Source organism: Lynx rufus, unplaced genomic scaffold, assembly GCF_022079265.1.
Source record: "Lynx rufus isolate CCGP_SWC_20201006 ecotype Redwood Valley unplaced genomic scaffold, mLynRuf1.p SCAF_5, whole genome shotgun sequence".
NCBI lineage: Eukaryota > Metazoa > Chordata > Mammalia > Carnivora > Felidae > Lynx > Lynx rufus.
In genome coordinates, this window is record NW_025814867.1 from 5,432,394 (window position 1) to 5,451,867 (window position 19,474).

Below are 19,474 nucleotides of genomic sequence, written 5' to 3' on the forward strand. Positions count from 1 at the left end.
TGACATGTGACTCTTAAGACTTCTTTTAATCAGTAGGTTCCATTGCCCATCCCTCCCACCCCGTGTCTCTTTTTCTCCATTGTGATTTGGTTTTTGAAGAAACTGAAGGTTGACGATCTTGTTTTGAAATTTTGTATAATCCCCATTCACTTGGTTTGTATCTGTCCATTAATATCAGCCATCCGGAAGAGTCACAGCGTAAACCGAGGTTTGACAAACCCCACAAGTAAAGTCACAATCTTAAGATCATGAAATAGCTGTCCCCAGATTTTATTTTTCAGGAGACAAGTTGAACCACCCTGTTTTTTGTTAGTCGCAAATGACTGATTCAGTGTATAATATATAATGTATAATACATACTATCCCTTTTCCCCTTAGTGACCTTCATTTCATGTGTAGATCATCCCAGAGAGTGGGAAGACAGTAGCAGTTAGCAAATTGGAGGAGTTGGGGTGGCACCAGCGACTGGCACAAGGGAAAAGAGAAAAAGCAGGCAGACTACCACAGTCTTGGCCCATCATTGTGGCAGCAGTAACCTTCCGCCTTCAGTGGCCTCTGAGGCTCTCCCCATGTTCCAGCACAGATTGATAACCGTAGTTCATGGTAGCCCTGAGCCAAGTACAAAAGGCTGTATTGTGTTCATTATAAACTAGTTACTGAGATAGGGAACATTGGAGCAAACACTTATAGGAAGATTATAAATCTTTTAACTAAAATGTGTTTTTAACACTCAAAAGTTTGAACTTACTATTAAAATGATTTTTCATATTAACAAATACCCTGATCTGCCAGGTAACCAGAGTTGTTACAGTGTATAGTGTAGTGTAGAGCACAGAGCACACACTTCAGTTTGTGAAATACTAAAATAATTCTTATGCTCTACTTAGTACGAAATACTAGGTTTTCTGCCTTTTAAGTGAGTTTGATATGTGCTATCGATGATGCAGCTTTGTTATGCAAACACTTCAGTGTCTGCACTTCTGTTTAGGGAATGGTAATAGCAGAGACGAAACGTCAGATGCACGAAACCCTGGAAATGAAAGAAGAAGAAATTGCTCAACTTCGTAGTCGCATCAAACAGATGACTACCCAGGGAGAGGAGTTACGGGAACAGAAAGAAAAGTCCGAAAGAGCTGGTAAGAACTCAGGGGTTATTTGTTTTACCTTAGAACTCAAAAGTCGTGTAAAGTGATGGACCAAACAACATTGAGAGAAACTAGTTAACTTTTGATATTGATACAGAGATTCTGTATAAGATACCGAACTGTTCCTTAGAGGAGGGAGGGGCTGGTGGACCGCAGCCTGTGGGTGGAATCCAGCCCACGGATGGCCCATTTGTAGGACTCTCAAGCTTAGAATGCTTTTCACATTTTTCTATAGTTAGAAAAAAGAAGAACATGTGACAGACACCACGCGTGGCCCGCCAAGCCTAAAATGGTTATCGTTTGGCCCTTTTATAGAAACGTTTGCTGACTACTGCCTCGGAGTATCAAACTTCAGGTTGACAATTTCGGAGCTCCCCAAGTAGGCACAGCAGTACACAGCAAACACTTGCTGCCCTACAGATGCTCTAGGGTAAACAAAGAGCTTAAGATAGAGTATAGAAAAAAGTCTAAGATAAGCCTTTACACATAGCAGAGTTAGTTTTGTCACAACAAATGGAGGCCGTGAAAGTGTAGAGACCAGCATAGTATTCCGCAAGGTGCGATGCTGAGTAACATGAAGAAAGAGAGGAGAGAGCAGAGTGAACGAGCACTTTGGGTTTGTGAGGGTGTGAGTGTTGAGTTGGGCCTCCAGGAATGAATAGAAGGGGCCTAGGCGGAGAGGTGGGGGCAGCACACATTTCAGTTACTACAAGGTCAGCGGCAGGCACGGTGAGTCGAGTGGGGGTGTGAATCGGCGGCAAACAGTTCTTGCTCGAGTGGGAAACGAAGTTGGATTGTGAAAGAACGGACTGTTACCATCCTGAAAGGTGAGTAGCTCAGCTTAGACTTTGGTGTACAAGGCAACAAGAAACCAGTCGTAGGAAAGCATACTGTGATGGAAGCTAGTGTTTTATACTGAAAAGAAATGAAGTGGGAGGTCAGACTTAAAAAAGCAGAGGCAGAAATCTGGGCGTGAAGGACTGAGAACTTGGGCCACCTTGGCTGGGATGGGTCTGAAAAAGAGAGGAAGAGTAGAACCTGCCAAATTTGGTGGGTGATCAACTTTCAGGGGCAGAAAAACAGCAGAAATCTAAGATGAGTCCAAGGTTTGAAGCTGGGGAGACTGAATGAAAAGTGAGAAGTCAGAATAGGAAATCTAACCAGGGAATTTGAAGAATGGAGTAAAAGGAGGGGTTTGCTTGGATACTTTGAATTTTCTCAGCCATGAGCTTTCCAAATGAAAGTGACTTACAAGAATTTGGAAAAAGACACTAGGGCATTTTTCAGGAGTCCGTAGCCTAAGGTTGAAGCCTGTGGTGAAGCCTGTGGGAGAGAGCGGCCGATCTCTCCGAAGGGTTGAGTTTTGCCGCGGTACGAGCAGTGGGGTTGCTGTGTGTTAGCACAGCCGCGGCTGCTACTACGACTGTTGGCCAACATTTAGTTTTTCTTAGGCAAGGCTCTTATAAATGCTTTGCTTGTATTTTCTCGGGTGTGTACATGCATTCAATCCCCTCAGTTTCTTTGAAATAGGTACTATTAGTACAAATAGGAAAACCCACGATCGTGGAAGTTAAGTAGTTTGCCTGCATTCACGCACGAGAGAGTGAGTGTGTAGAAGGTTTTGAATCCACTCATTTTGAGTCCAGAGTCTGTGCTCTGAACCGTAGAAATCTAGAGTCTGGCAGAGAGAGATAAACGAGAGGGAAAAAAGTTACACAAGAAGTCACAGGAATTGTGGATAGTTGTGCTTTTGGGGGAATATAAAAACCATTTGCAGAAGTGCGAGAGAGGTAGGTTGAAGATTTTAAGAAAGGTCTTCAACTTTGGTGAGGATTTGACTCCCAGGATGCAGTTTCAAAAATGATTTTAGAAACCAGATTATAAAATTTAAGGAGGGAAATGAATCTGGGTGAGAGAGCTATTTGGTTGACACCAGATGTGCTCATAAATATCTCTTTGAAGTGTTTTATTGGTAAGTATCTGGGGAATTTAGTTAATGAATTTGTTCCCAGTAAACCCAAGAAAATATCCCTTCAGAGAGCGTTGACAGCAACTGTCAGAATATAATCTCTGAAAAATTACCGGAAGCAGTTTGAGGGTTGTGAGACCTTGTTAAACAGGTTTGCTTTCAGTGAATAAAAAACCTAATGTATGGTCTCAGTTTCTCATAGCAAGCCTTACCATTTTCAGGACTGCTTTTGTTGACTAATGTAACCAGTCAGGAGAAAACAATACTGTTTAGGGGGCTAAATTTTTTTTTTTTTTTTAAATTTTTTTTTCAACATTTATTTATTTTTTTGGGGACAGAGAGAGACAGAGCATGAACGGGGGAGGGGCAGAGAGAGAGGGAGACACAGAATCGGAAACAAGCTCCAGGCTCTGAGCCATCAGCCCAGAGCCCGACGCGGGGCTCGAACCCACGGACCGCGAGATCGTGACCTGGCTGAAGTCGGACGCTTAACCGACTGCGCCACCCAGGCGCCCCCTAAATTTTTTTTTTAAATTGGAGTGTATCTTGGGAGGAGGTAGAAACCCATGACCCAGTATCAAGTTGAAAGAGGTGAGTGACAGAAAGGTAGACAAAATATGTAGTTAATTCACACGTAGGGCTAACATTTCACAGGCTCCTATTCTAGTCAGTTCATCAGTTAGCATAGCCTTCCTTTTCTTGCTTCTTCAGAACATGGTTGTATTTTGTCTTTAAATGGCATTTTCATAAAACTGTATTTTGTGTAAATATTTCATAGCTTATAGGTTGAGAAACTTTTCTGTTTCTGTTACTGTAAAAATATCAAAACTTAGCAAGTACTTAAAGAGGGAATTATGATTTAAAGTTATTTAATAGAGACATTAACTTTGGAAAGTCTGTGGATCACTTTGTTGTAAGTGTTTTTATAGATATTTTAGAAATTATATTTGTAGTCCCAATTATTGGACCGTGACAGAAAGTTGTAACAGACTCATTCTGCATTGAAGATACTGCCTTTTCAATCTATAATGAAAGCTGGTTTTGCACTGATCTTGAGTCTGAACAGAACTGTTGAAATGTAAAACAGTGTTTAGTTCAAATAGAAAATGCCTATGCCAATTGACAGAAGAATTCCAATTTAGTGCTGAGAGTAGGAAAAGGTGTTTGTAAAGGAAGTAGAGGTTCCATATGGTCTGTGAACATTATCTGGCACTTGGAGAAGTCTCTTCCTCTGTGAAATATTTGTCTTTCTCTTTTTTTTGAATTTAAAATTCAAAGGCTAAACACATAAAAGCTGGCCATGGGAAAGAAGCATTAACAGCATTAATTAACATCGTTAAAGCTTGTAGTTGTTAAAGATTTTTAGAAGTAAATTTGTCTACATAAAACAATTATAAGAGAATATAAACTCTCCTAATGCATTTTTAACCGTAAAAATTTAACTCTATTTAGTAATTCTTGGCATGTGGCCATCAGTAGACGATAGTTTATTTTTTTGGCTCACGTATTTTGGAGTTAAAAGCCAGCTCAAGTGCATTTCCCACTACTTTTCTTGGAAAACAATCTATTGCCCTAGTTCTAATAGTTTTTCTAAATGAGCTGTGATGCCTCCCGTATGTTAGAGGACAAGGAAATCGGCATGGCTTTGATTTTAAAAAGAACAGTTCTATCCTAAAAGGCTGAAACGATGTGAATGTGGTGATCTGTCTCCTTTACAGTATATGCTGTATCAACCTGTATTACTTACTGTCCTCCCTAGGGGAGAGGAAGCTGGGCATGGTTTTTGACGTATGGTACTATAGCACTCTTGTTTTGTTAAAATTATTTATTTTAGTGGATAAAGAAAACCAAAGCCAAATCTATTTGTTAGAAGCGTTTTGCTACAATTGTTGATAGTGTTCCTTTCTAGCTGTAACTTAAGAACAGATGGCTGTATCTTCAAGTAACCAGGTTTTAAACTTAGAGAAGTCTGGTGGTTGAGCTTTAGTTGCATAATGCCGTATTTTAGATGCTAGGTATTATCACTAATCGTCTAGAATATTATCAATTCAGCGCAACACCAGTGCAGAATGTTACTGCTGCTTAAGTTCACACTAGGTTTTGGCTGTTCTGTATGTGTGCATGTGTATGTTTTAAGTGTGGGCGGGGTGGGGGGGAGGTAGCTGGCTAGTTATTAATACAGTGTGTTACAAAAACATTGGAAAATAGAGAAAATGTAAGCACGTCGCTGTTGTTTCAATACACTTCCATTTAGTCTTTTCTCCAATCCTTATTTTTATATTATTGTAATCATATTATACATATAATTTTATATGCTCCCTTTTTTCCATTTAGCATTATATTAGGAGTACTCTTACATGTTGCTAAAATACTAACATATTTTAATGGCTGTGTCAGAATGCATGTACGTCATTTACTTAACCATTTCTCTCTTGATCAACATCTAAGTTATTTTATATTTTTGCTGTTATGAATAATACTGTAACAACTCTGTGATACAGCTTATTCCATCTTTGAATTTTTTCTCAGGATAAATTCTTACCCATAGACTTCTAGTCTTTTTTGTAAGTTACCTTTATGTATTTAAATATAGCCACTACAAAAAATCCACACCACAGTGTTAACTGCCCCCCTCCCCCTCCCCCTTAAAATGTTCTTGCCTATAGTTACGTAAAATGAATAAAATATTCTGTTTGGATTAGGAAAGTTTCCAGAGTGCTTTCCAGAATATCTTTTGTAAACCTTGTTTCCCTTTCATTTACCCTGTCTTTGCCTAAGTCATGTGTTTTATATGATTGGCTGCATTTAAACACTTAGATGAACTCATAACATTCTTTGCTTTTTTATTGCCATGTTGTGTTTGTGCAGGAAATAAGTTTTTTATTCATTTGTGTGGTATAGGCCTAATGTCAGATATTCAGTGGAATATATTTATTTGACATTCGAAGGACCCTCTTAATAGAGTTCATGTAGTTCAATAATATGTAAGATTTATTCATATTTATATAATAAACGAAAATCACATGTGTATTTAAGTGCTTTGTTAGTTGCTGATAATTTATGTAACACAGTTTTCTTGGAGTCTTAAGTCTCACAAAACATCTTATTTTTGTGCATCCACACATGCCAATAAGTGAATCATGGTGCCTTTCCCAAGCCTTGTATGAACAGGACTGGGGTAAGGGCTGATTTTTTTTTCTTATCATGGGTACTTAGAAAAAGCTTTATCAAGAAAATTCCATGTTTCTCAGGCAAAAAAGTATGAATCAAAGTAGAGTTTAAATCTGTCATGTTCGATAAGTAATATGTACCTATTTTGGCACTAAATGTATACCTGACGGAAAAATTTATTATTTTAAATGGAATTAGATTTTCATTCATTATAGGTGGTTTATTTAATAGCCGTATATTCATGGTACTTGATGTATTTCTACAGCAGTAGCTGTGCATCCTCATATTTCCATAGTCTTGTCATCTTGCACTTATGTCCCTGGCAATGTCACTGTTACTGGAAAGCATCGGGAACACATTTCTTTGCTACAGAATCATATTTTCATTCCTTCTTTTTTATCTGAGTGTAGTTGACGCACAATATTACATCAGTTTCAGATGTATGACCTAATGATTGGACAAAACTATACATTATGCTGTGCTCACAAGTGTAGCTCCCCATCTGTTCTCACACAGTGCTGTTACAGTACCCCTGACTGTCAATCATATTTTTGATTTAATTAATTTTACTTGTCTTTAGTTACATTTTTCAAGATTAGCCTGGTGTTTTCAAGGTATAGATAAGTTGCATGGTTGATGTAAGGATTGCATGAACATTTGGATAGATCTGTAAAATTAAAAAAATTTTTCAAAGTCAGGGCACAGTCCGCCTATAGAGCGAACCTTGTTATGTCTTTTGGAAAGTGGCTTAAAGAGTAGATTTCCATTGCAAAGGTGATCTTACATTTCTGAAGGCCCCAGTTTGTATATGTGTTGTACTATCTGGTTCATACCACTGGGTGGTAGTATTATTCTCTTCTACATAAGCTCTAGACGAGTGGTTTTCAAACTTTCTTCATCTCGGGAACCTCTTTACACTGTTAAAACTTACTGAGGATGCCAAAGAGCTTTTGTTTATGTGGGTTACGGGTAACGATATTTGCTGTATTAGAAATTCAGACTAGGAAATGAAAACATTTCTTAGTTCATTTAAAAATACCGATTATAAACCTGTTACATATTGGCCTAAATGCTTTTATAAAAATTACTAATATTTTTTAAAACAAAATTTAGTGTGAAGAGTGGTCTTGTTTTACGTTTTTTCTTATCTCATTGTTTGGCTTATAATAAGCGGATTTTCATGCCTATTTCTATATTCAATCTGTTGTGATATGTTATTTTGGTTGAAATATATGAGGAAAATCTGCCATTATACAGCTATGCAGATATGTATTTGGAAAACAGACGACCTCTGAAAGGGTCTCAGGACCCTTGGATCTTTGTACCACACCTTGAAAACTCCTACTCTACACTTTTGCTTTTGTTCACAAAAGAGCCTTGACGGTGGGTTGGAATTCTGATAAAATTCTCTTTATTGCTTTCTGTTAACTTGCATTTCATTCATTTTGTAGTATTGCCTGTTTTTTTTTGTTTTTGTTTTTGTTTTTGTTTTTTGTTCAATAACCTGAATTTCAGCAGTTCTTTTGCTGGGAGAGAGACACAGGCACTGGCTTACTTACTCACTCTTGATGGTATCAATCAGCTTCTTAGGGTCAACAGTTAATCTACAGCTTGGCAGCCTTTCCCCACCTGTGCATCTGTGCTTATTCCCTGCAGAGGGAGTAGAGATGGGCCTTCTCATCCTTCGGTAGAGCGTCCTCTGGGATAGAACCACGAACAGGAGCACTACCTCGATCCCGGCGTTCTGGCAATTGTTACTGCGATTGGTCAGGAGTTTGAGGATGCGGAGAGGCAGAGGTGGTGAAGTGCCAAATGTTACATTCCTCCTCGCTTCGCCCAAGGTTTATTCCCCAGTCCCTCTACTCCTTCAGCCGCCTTTTCTTCAAAAAGGGTCTTTTTGACACCCAGTGCCTACTAGCTACTAGCCAGTAAATGTTCGATGAGTGAATGGTTGGATGCTTGATTAGCTATAGGTGACCAGCCTTTCTCACTTAAATTTAACTGCCGGCGAGCATTTGTCTGTTCTTGGAATCCCCGTGGATGTCAGTGAAACTCGTCTGAAGTGGAAGGCGAGGAACCTGGTGATAAAGTTATGGCCTCCCCTGGCATTTTACTTTTGACAGAGGACCCTTCTTAAGGTTTATTAAATTTTTGCCTAGAAACATTTTCAAAGTTTTGTTTTTTTTTTAATTGAATACAAAGTGCCTGAGATACATTGAATTTTGCTTTGGAAGAACACCGTGTGTTCTTGCAACACGTGGCAGCAGCCTGTGCTTCGCCTTCCCGTTGTCGTGTGCTGTGACCGTGGTTTTCCTGCGCACTCTTGCATGTTGGCGGAGGACTTGTCAGCGGTGGCTGATGCACGCTTTCTTTCTCCCCGCTCACTTATCCTTTGTTGGCGACTAGAAGGTAAATTATGTAGACGTTCAGAACATACTTCTTCAGTACTCACGTTAAAATCCTAGCATAGTTTCATTTTGGGAAGAGTGGGAAATTCATCTTTAGAGTGTTACCAGCCGTGGACACCACTTTTCTGCATCCGATGGTAATAAGATCAGAAGGTGAGACATTTCTGGTTAGTAAGCAAACTCTCAGTATAGTCTCCTTCAACGTTGAGATGATGGGACTCCTTGTTGGAGGCACACTTCCTGCCAGGAAGCGGCTTCATTGGTGGTACGGGGTAGAATCCAGATGGATTTGCAGTATGACAACCCCCCCCCCTTTTTTCTGGATACTTACTAACATTTCCATAGAGCAGAGTGGAGATGGAACACGGTTGAGTTTTTGTGTGTCTCTCAGAAGTATAACATAACTATGTTTTGTTGAGAGTTAGAAGCCATCAGTAATTGACCGATTCGGAAATTCTGGTTTAGTAAGATGCATTATTGTCCAACTGAGCTGGATCAATGTCAGCAGTCTTAGAGTTTTTAAAAATAATGCAAGGTGAGGATTATTCCTTAAATAAAACTTGAAAGTTCTGGCACCAAGCTTTATATATTCAAGTTGATTTATCATCTGAGGGGAAAGTTGGATGCCTTAGTTTTTGCATTTGAATGAGAATGTTGAATTAAAAAATTTCGAAGATTTCTTTCTAGGTATAAAATTATGTGGTTCTCTGACATGGTAGCAGAAAGTGGGAGATAAAAAGAACTGTGGAACCGGATCTATCCTATTATTTATTTATTTATTAAAAAAATTTTTTTTTTAATGTTTATTTATTTTTGAGACAGAGAGAGACAGAGCGCAAGTGGGGGAGGGGCAGAGAGAGAGGGAGACACAGAATCTGAAACAGGCTCCAGGCTCTGAGCTGTCAGCACAGAGCCCGACCTGGGGCTCGAACTCACGGACCGTGAGATCATGACCTGAGCTGAAGTCGGACGCTTAACTGACTGAGCCACCCAGGCGTCCCGAGATCTATCCTATTTTAATCATTGTATGATGCATAATCAAGTGACTTAGGAAAATGATTTCAGTTGATGAAACACTAAAATTAGAATGTAATAGAGGAGAATATTCTAAATTTTACTGAGTGTGGTTAGAAAACTGAATTACTGGAAAATTATTTCGGAATAGGAACTTTGTGACATACATTTTTTGTTGTTTCCAAAGGTGAGAGCACTACATCTATTTTTGTACTGTGCTGGATTCTGGAATTTTAAGAATGGAAATGAGGAAAATTCACTTGGTATTGCCTATATACAGTTTTGTTTTATTTTGCTTAATCAGGACAAGTTTTTCATTTAAAACTTGATTTGTTGGACGAATATCAAAACTACCTTCAGGTTTTCCAGAGCCTGATTTCAGAGATTTCTGTAAAGTGCTTAGAAATGCCAGGATACTATTTGACATGCTGAATAATAGTACTAATGAAACGATGCTGGTGACATCCAAGCATTAAAAAAATTCTTTTTCCGTTTTTTTTCTTTCCCAGATTTAAACCATCAGCACAAACTGAGCAGTAAGCACTTTATTATAGAATTTCTTTCCCATAATCGATCACTTGACTTTAGGAAACTGGTTCTTAAGAAATTAGGAAACTAATTTCGTGTTAGTAACAAGAGATATTTCTTGATGCTTGATGCTAACATTTACTATAGTAAAAGAACATCTAAAGAAAACAAAAACAACATTTTCCTTTGAATATTTTGTTTTCCAACATATTTATATCTGAGAATCTTGGTGTTTGCAGGCAAATACCGGTAAAGTTAGAGCAGGAATCTTTAAAATTTTTTTTTTAATGTTTTTATTTATTTTTGAGAAAGAGAGAGAGAATGAGACTGAGCAAGAGCAGGGGAGGGGCAGAGAGAGAGGGAGACACAGAATCCAAAGCAGGATCCAGGCTCTGAGCTGTCAGCACAGAGCCCGACATGGGGCTTGAACTCACGGACCGTGAGATCATGACCTGAGCCGAAGTCGGCCGCTTAACCGACGGAGCCACCCAGGCACCCCCATGAGCAGGAATCTTTAAAAAAGGATGTCAGCTAATTAATAACCTTTTGAAATTTAAAGCATCAGTTTTTTACATTGAGCATATAAAATGAACAAATTGGACAGGTTTAAAACATTTTTTTAATTAAAAAAATTTTAAGTTTATTTATTTATTTTGAGAAAGAAAGAGAGTGGGCATGAGTGGGGTAGGGACAGAGAGAGAAGGAGAGAGAATTCCAAGTAGGGTCTGCACTGTCAATGTAGAGCCTGACACGGGACTTGAACTCACAAATGGTGAGATCATGACTTGAGCCGAGATCAAGAATTGGACGCTTAACTGACTGAGCCACCCAGGCACCCCTGAACAGGTTTTTTAAAAAAAATATCAAGATATATGGTTGCTAGAGAAGTTATTTTTTTAAATGTTGAGCGAAGTAAGTTGTGTTTCCCAGTTGTTACTAGAGTACAGCCTTTCTCATGCCTTTTTTTTTTTTTTTTTTTTTTGGTACTAATGCAACTTACCATTAAGAAAATGCTGTAGAACAGCTATTTGCCTTCAGGTATGAAATTCCTGTGCCCAAACCACTGTCTGTTAAGGTGAAGCCAAGTTGTGGTTAGTAAATGGGCTTTTTGTTTTTGAGATGCCATAGGTTAAAGTTGCACATTTCTTATACCACTGAGGGTAAAAATACTATAAATATTAATGAACTGCCTCTCCTCTGGACATAGGTTTCTTGATAGCATTAAAAACCCATCCTGAAAATTTGTGTTTTATTTATAGTCCATCTCTGTGGTAAAGGGAGCCTGGTGTCTTCTGTGAGGACTAAAGAAAATAATCTAGGATGATAATAGCAGTTCCCACTGCTATTTTGATAGCATATCACTATGCCGGTAGAGAGAGAAACACATACAATGCACACATGCACACACATACTTGTGCACAGATACATCTACACACAAGCACACGCACACATTTTCAGTGCCGAGTTACCCAGTTGTTGTACCCACCCTATCTGGTTTTGTTGGAAGCCGGGTGAGCTGTTGGCCTCCTTAAAGATAATACTGCTGTATCCTAGATGATTGCTTTTGCAGGGCCTGAATTCTTCTCTCACACAAGGACACCCTGCTGGTAGAGCCGGGGTGGGGGGGGGTGGGGGGGTGGGGGGGGGTGGGGGGGTGGGGGGGGTGGGGGGGTGGGGGGGTTAAGTTTGTTTATTTATTTTGAGAGTGAGAGGAGGAGCGCATAAGTGAGGGAGGAGCAGAGAGAGGGGGAGAGAAAGAATCCCAAGCAGGCTCCACGCTGTCAGCACAGAGCCTGACGCAGGGCTCAGCCTCATGAACCGTGAGATCATGACCTGAGCCGAAATCAAGAGTCGGAAGCCACTGAGCCACCCAGGTGCCCCTGGCAGTGCCTTTCTATATACAGTTGAATCAGTAAAGGTTTCTTTCTAGTCAGTGGCCCTAGTTTGAAGCTTATACAAAGGGTACGTTTCATGTCATTATACATCGTTTAAATATGTGATTCAGCTGGTAAATGGTAAAACAAAAACCAAAAAACTCTGCTCTTTTATTATATGGTTAAGAGGTTTGTAAAAATAGGATCAAAGAATAATTTTTCCATTCTTAAAAATGTCCTTGTGAGTATATAATAATATTACCTAATTATTGACAATAGGTAAGAACTCCATAGCAAACAAGAAAGCAGTTGAAATTACATCATACAGAAGGAGGAGTAAGTCTTCATTTCTTTGCATTTGCTATCCGTAAGGACACTTGTAGGCAGAAAGTGTGGGGAACCATTAGTAATTTAATTTTTTAGCAAACTCCTGAGTTTAAGTTCATGTAAGTAGTCTTAAGATCTGAATCCAGAATTCAGTGACAAGCTGATTTCAGTTAACTGGACACTTCTTGCGGCTTTGTGGAACGGCTCAGAAATATCTCTTGGCTTAAAACAAAAATGAGTATTTTAACCTGTCTTGCTACTGCTGCTCATAGTGCCCATAAATTGGACATGAAACACTTTAGCTCAATGATAGTATTTCTTGAGATACTTGTTTTCTGCTGTTTTCCTTATAGCTTTTGAGGAACTTGAAAAAGCCTTGAGTACAGCCCAAAAAACAGAAGAAGCACGGAGAAAAATGAAGACGGAAATGGATGAACAAATAAAAGCTATTGAAAAAGCAAGGGAGGAGGAACGCACCATTCTACAGAACGAATTAAGTCGGGTGAAGCAGGAGGTTGTTGATGTGATGAAAGTAAGAATCATTCTAGATTGAAACAGGCTACAGCAATTTTGAAACTTAAAGTCTTATGCTTTTCCTACAATTTTTGACTGTAAAGAAGAATTAATTTATGTTTTAGACCTTGACCATTTTGTGAGTTCAGGATATAGGAAAAAAAATCACTTTGATAGAGAAAAGAATTTATATCATTGTGGATATACTTTCCAGAGGTAGTCTCTGCATATAATTTCTCTTTGCTGTTTTATAATCTCTTTTAAATTTTTTAACACAAAAGATAGTATGTTATATATACTGTTCTGTGTGTGTGTGTGTGTGTGTGTGTGTATGTATGTATATATGTATATATATACACACCGCTTAATGTGTTCCATATCGTTGACAATTGGTAATGATGCCACATTTGAGATTTTGGTTTTTGTTATGCTGCATTTGTTTTAAAGACTGCTCAGGATTTCACCGTATGAATGTTTCATAATTTAATCCATCTTCTGATTTTTTCATTTTCTGTTTTTTTTCATTTTCTGCTGTTGCAGTTGGTGAATATCCTTATCGTATTTGCTTACATGTATGTTTCTTTAGGATAGTTTCCTAGAAGTGGAATGTTAGGCAGAGATTATGTGTACTTTCAATTATTGCATAGTTGCTACAAGCTCTATAGAGGACGCTTTATACTCTTGCAAGTGATGCATTACCTCACAAGGATGGTGTTGCTTTTTTTATCTTTCCAAGATGAAGAGTTAAAAGAAAATGACATTGTAGTTTTAATGTGCTTATCTTTTTATCAGCATGATAAACATTTTTTATTTTGAGAGAGCAGGCATGCACACGTGTGCAAGTGGTGGAGGGTCAGAGAGAGAGGGAGAAAGAATCCCAAGCAGGCTTCTCACTGTCAGTGTGGAGCCTGACGCAGGGCTCGAACTCATGAATTGTGAGATCATGACCTGAGTCAAAATCAAGAGTCAGATGCTTCAGCACGGAGCCTGGAGGCTCTGTGCTCAACTGACTGAGACACCCAGGCACCCCTGATAAACATGTTTTTATATATTTAAAAGGAATTGGTAGTTTTTTCTCTTTGAGTTGCTTGGTCAACTCTTTAACTCATTTTCCTTTTGGACAGTTGGTCTTACTGATTTGTGTAAGTTTTTTACATATACTAGGAATTAGTTCTTTGACTATACAGTGCATTTATCCAAATAATGTTTTTCTCTCTCTCATTTTAATTGACTTTATCACTTATTTTTGCTTTGGGATTGGTCTTTTGTTGTTTTGTTGGCCATGTAGAGATTTTTCTATTTGGATTTTTGTTCTGCTTTTAAAAATACATTCTCACTGACATCATTTAAAAATTCTACTTTTTTTATGGCACGTATATGCTTTCATTTTTTATTGTTAAATCTTTGATCCAATTGGAATTTATTTGGTGTAAGGAGTGAGGTAGGGATCCATCTTTAATTTGTTTCCAGGTGACTATAATCCATGTTTTCCCTTTTGACATGACGTACTACTTTATTTCATCCTAAATTGTTGTGCTACATACTGTTCTCTTTCCTGAATTCTCTGTGCTATTCCATTGCTTTTCCTGACTATATGCCAGTGTTACACTGTTATAATTACTCTGGTTTTATAATATGTTCTGTTATTTGGTAGCCTCCCCTTATTATGCTTATTTTTCAGAAGAGTGCTGGCTATTCTTGCGTGTTTATTTTGTCCACCGGACCCCTCCACCCCCATTCTGTGGGTAGTTTTGTTCGGTTACATTAAATTTTTAGATTTATTCAGGGAGGTTTGACCTTTTTGTAAGATTAAGTCTTCCTCTCCCAGAAAGAACAAGGCCAGTACTTTCTAATAAATAGCGTATTTACCGGAAAGCTAGATGGTGCAGCCAGGGCAACTTGACCCCAGTGGAGTGCCCTCTCTGAGAGCATCTTCACTCCCCTCTCCTGCACTTCCCCATCGCGATTGGTGGGGAATATCCCTGCAAGATGTGGAAATGGCGCTTCAACCCTGTAAGAATGACTCCTGCAGCAACAGCTGTCCTTGTCTCAAATGAGTGATACACTCTGTAGGCTTTTCTTTTTAACTATTGAGACTTTGGTCACTTTTGATTTCTGTGGGAAATACGTGTTGATTTTTCCTCTTACACTGTTGTCTTGATGATTAAATTGTAATAAAGGGTTACTTAGTTGTAGAATACATATTTTGGGAGTTTCACTTTAACTATTTGGCTGACCTTCAGAAACACGCAGAACAAATTGCTAAACTGCAGAAGCTTCATGAAAAGGAGTTGGCCAGAAAAGAGCAGGAACTGACCAAGACGTTTCAGACCCAAGAAAGGCAATTTCAGGAGCAAATGAAAATAGCTCTCGTAAGTACCCGTTTTGTTTTTGTTATAGGTAAACTTTGTAGCTTTATAGAGTTCTCTCCTCACCCCTAACTTCCAGCTTGAAGTCAGACTACTGGCGGCCTTGACCTTTGAGTGCGTAGAGAGGATAGGATGTAGGCAGGAAAGAGGCTGTCATAGCTTGTTAACTTGGCATTGTGTGAAAATTGTATTAACCAACAAGCTTTCATTAGCCAGTTTGTTTGTGTATCATCCCTCTTTCCCTGGCGGTAGGGTAGGCTATGATGGTGGAGAAGTAAAGGGGACGGTCGGCTAATTGAAGCTGTGAACCAGGGACTGCATAACTCAGGAAGAACCAGAGTTCAAAGCTCAGAAAGTTTTGTCTGAAATGCATTCTATTTTTATTTTATTTTAAGTTTATTTATTTATTTTGAGAGAGAGCGCACTGTGCATGCACATGCACGGGAAGGACAGAGAGAGAGGGAGAGAGAGAATTCCAAGCAGACTCTGCACTGTTAGCGGGGCTTGTCTCAAACTGTGAGATCGTGACCTGAGCTGAGATCAGGAGTCTGATGCTTAACCAACTGAGCTACCCAGGTGCCCCATGAGATGCATTTTAAAGGAGAAAAAATGAAAATGACCCAAGTAGTTTTCATTTTAAGTAGAATGGTTTCAGTAGTAATTTTCAATACATATGATTTTTATTAAAAAAATAAAATAAGAAACCACTGACCGAACTAACCAAAATAATATCCAGAAAAACAGAGATAAGGTTTTTGGGATAGTATAATTTGAAGGTTTATAACAATTTTTTTTTTCAAATCGTGAAAAGCCTTTTATATAAGTTACCATAAGAAGTATTAATGCCAAAAATGTACCTGATTGTCTTTATATGAAATTGGTATCCATAAGACAGTGTGTATAATTTTAAAACACTTTTAGTGCAGAAGGAAAAGGAATAATATTTGTAATTTTAGTCTTCTTGCTTTCACACATTTGTGTTTTTTCACTCTCATTTGGATCTGGGGCTCTGAGAATTTCCAGCAGCAGTTATTTTTGAACTGAGTCAGGGAGTTCTCTGATCTCTGGGGCAAACAGGCACATGGATTTACAGTTTTGTTGGCTGAGGTTAGGGGTTTGCTCTACATTCATGAAAAGAACACGTAATGGGCACATACTTGTATTCTTTCTTGGTCCAGAGAGGATCAACCACTCTATCTATTTAATTAATTATATTATTGCTGTTGTTGTTGTTAAGTACACTCTGTCCCCAATGTGGGGCTCGAACTCATGACCCCAAGATCAAGAGTCGCATGCTCTACTGACTGAGCCAGCCAGATGCTCTAGTCCAGAAAGGATTTTAGGTAGTTTACAAGAATGCTTAGACTATAATAGGACAGCATAAATTTAAAATAGGGGCATGAAAATTAAGAACAAAGTGGGCATAAATGAAGCCAGGAATTGTTCTAAAAATTCCTGTCATAAAGATCTGTGTGTTTTCATGCTGGAGTAATTGGCCTTTGGGGACGCTGAGACTTGAACATTGGCCTTGTTAAAAACTGCGTTCCAGGGGCGCCTGGGTGGCTCAGTCAGTGAAGCGGCCGACTTCGGCTCAGGTCATGATCTCGCGGTCCGTGAGTTTGAGCCCCGCGTCGGGCTCTGTGCTGACTGCTCGGAGCCTGGAGCCTGCTTTGGATTCTGTGTCTCCCTCTCTCTCTGACCCTCCCCTGTTCATGCTCTGTCTCTCTCTGTCTCAAAAATAAATAAACGTTAAAAAAAAATTAAAAAAAAACAAAACTGCGTTCCAGAACTGATATACTCAGATATATTCTGAGTGGAGAGAGCAGGATGCAGATACATGTGAAGCACACGCGCGCATGCACACACATACGCGGGCGCGTTTCCTGCCTTCCACTCCCCTTTCTACCTAGTTCTTCAAAGAAGTTAGCTTTGTGTTGCTAGCCAGAGTTCAACAGGCTACTAAAATGTTCTCTTACTATTATTTTGTTGTGAAGTTTATTTATTTATTTTGAGAGAGAAAGAGAGAACAAGTCAGGGAGGGGCAGAGAGAGAAGGAGAGAGAGAATCTCAAGCAGGCTCCGTGCTGTCCATGCAGAGGAGGACAGGGGGGTTCAAACTCATTCACCTGGAGATGATGCCCTGAGCCGAAACCAAGAGTCGGATGCTCAACTGACCGAGCTACCCAGGCGCCCCTCCTCTTATTTTTATGGGCATAGAGAGATGCATTTAAAATGTAGTTTACATTAGACAGTATAGTATGTTTAAAATGTTAAAAAAAACTTTATAGATTTTTTTTAAAGTTTATGTATTTATTTTGAGAGAGGGAGAGAGAGAGAGAGAGAGGGAGAGAGAGAGGGAGACAGAGAGGGAGAGAGAGGATATGAGCAGGGGAGGGACAGAGGGAGAGGGAGAGAGAATCCCAAGTTGGCTCTGCAGAGCCTGATGTGGGGATTGAACTCACAAACCATGAGATCATGACCTGAGCCGAGATCAAGAGTCAGACACTTACTACTGAGCCACCCGGGCACCCCTTAAGTGATGTTTTGAAATTGATTAGAAACGAATAGTTTCTTATCAGTCTGCTTGTAATATGGCACAGCATCTTTCCTTAAAGCAACGTTTCACCAGAGTGTAGTGAACTGAAAATACTGCTGCTGGCAACATGATCCCTATGCAGTAGGTATGGATAAAGTATTCTTCAGTGGAATCCAAAGCCACTAAATGTTGAAAGTGCTGTCTAGAGCTTCTCTTTTCCAAACAGTAAACACTTTTTAATATAAATGTTGATATGTAATAAAGACAAAGAAGAAGCTTTTCAGGATTGATGGGGTGGGTAGAACAGCTCAGGTAGGCTCTTACAGTTGCTTCCTTGATCTAATCCATTATTCACATGTAATCTTCTGATTTTGATTCGGTTTTTCTACCTAGGGTTCCCTAATGAGGTGTTTCTCACAAATTATATAAGCCCACAACCTAGTTCCTCGGCCTGGAGTTGAAATAACCAAACTCTGGAGTACAGAGAAGAGGTAGTGACACTTTCATGACCCTTCACATCGAGCCGTGTTTTGCAAAACCTTTTAAGTAGTGGAAAAATAGCAGACATAGTGGGGTTACTGGAACAAAATCTTTCCTATCAATAGTAATTGTGGCAAATGTGGGCCAGACCACACTGGAAAAGCCACAGTGCTTTGTTTCTGCAGACTAGGTCACGGGAAGAGAGAGGTGATGATATTGCCTACCTCACAGGGCTGGTGTGCAGATCAAATGAAACACGTGGTTCCTGTGGAAGTGCCTTGGGAATGCTGAAGATTTATGTGGGTCTAAGGTGGTATTGTTTTTGGCACAGGAAAAAAGTCAATCAGAATATCTGAAGATCACCCAAGAAAAAGAACAGCAAGAATCTTTGGCCCTGGAAGAGTTAGAACTGCAGAAGAAAGCAATCCTCACGGAGAGTGAAAATAAACTTCGGGACCTTCAACAAGAAGCAGAGACTTATAGAACTGTAAGTCTAAGTAATGTTCCGGTTCCAGAGTTGTGGAATTATCTGCAGGGGGAAACTGTTGTCATCCCTCCAATCAGTATGGAGTTGTCGAGAGCTTTTGTTTTACTGGGTGAGATTCACATGTACGTGCACCTCATTTTTAGGTAATCAGAGCTTTTCCTGGGAGTGGTTTTAGTGTTCGCTGCATGCTGCTGCTGACTCTGCCTTTAACTGGCTGCGTCTGGCTGTGTTTCTTCAGCCACTCACTCTGATTCTCTGCACTCAGGCTCTGTGGCATCTCTGTTCCGTTGCTTACTTGCCCTTGACCTTTAGGAAGTCGCCTCACTTCGCAGGCAGCACTTGCTCCGGCACCTTCCTGCCGTGCTGTGTCCATCTCCTGCTATGTCCTGGACCTAATTCATTCTCTGTTTATATCACAGTATAGGCACCCCAGTGCCCTGCTTTTAAAACATGTAAGTTCTGGGGGTGCCTGGGTGGCTCAGTTGGTTAAGTGTCCGACTTTGCTCAGGTCATGATCTTGCAGTTCGTGGGTTTGAGCCCTGCTTCGGGCTCTGCGCTGACAGCACGGAGCTTGCTTGGGAATCCCTCCACCTGCCCCACCCCTCCTCTGCTTGCTCCCTCTCTGTGTCTCAAAATAAACAAACATTTGGGGCG

The 19,474-nt window shown here is 39.6% G+C and overlaps 1 protein-coding gene across 3 annotated transcripts in view; it reads left to right on the forward strand.

The window, feature by feature from the left end:
- The window catches only part of GOLGA4 (golgin A4), a 128,224-nt gene that overhangs the window by 58,445 nt on the left and 50,305 nt on the right, over positions 1-19,474 (forward strand). For all 3 annotated transcript variants that reach the window (XM_047099019.1, XM_047099021.1, XM_047099020.1), the window contains 4 exons: positions 989-1,136; positions 12,790-12,968; positions 15,193-15,321; positions 18,665-18,820. In XM_047099019.1, coding sequence (XP_046954975.1) covers positions 989-1,136; positions 12,790-12,968; positions 15,193-15,321; positions 18,665-18,820 — 612 coding nt within the window. The remainder of the gene's footprint in view (positions 1-988; positions 1,137-12,789; positions 12,969-15,192; positions 15,322-18,664; positions 18,821-19,474) is intronic.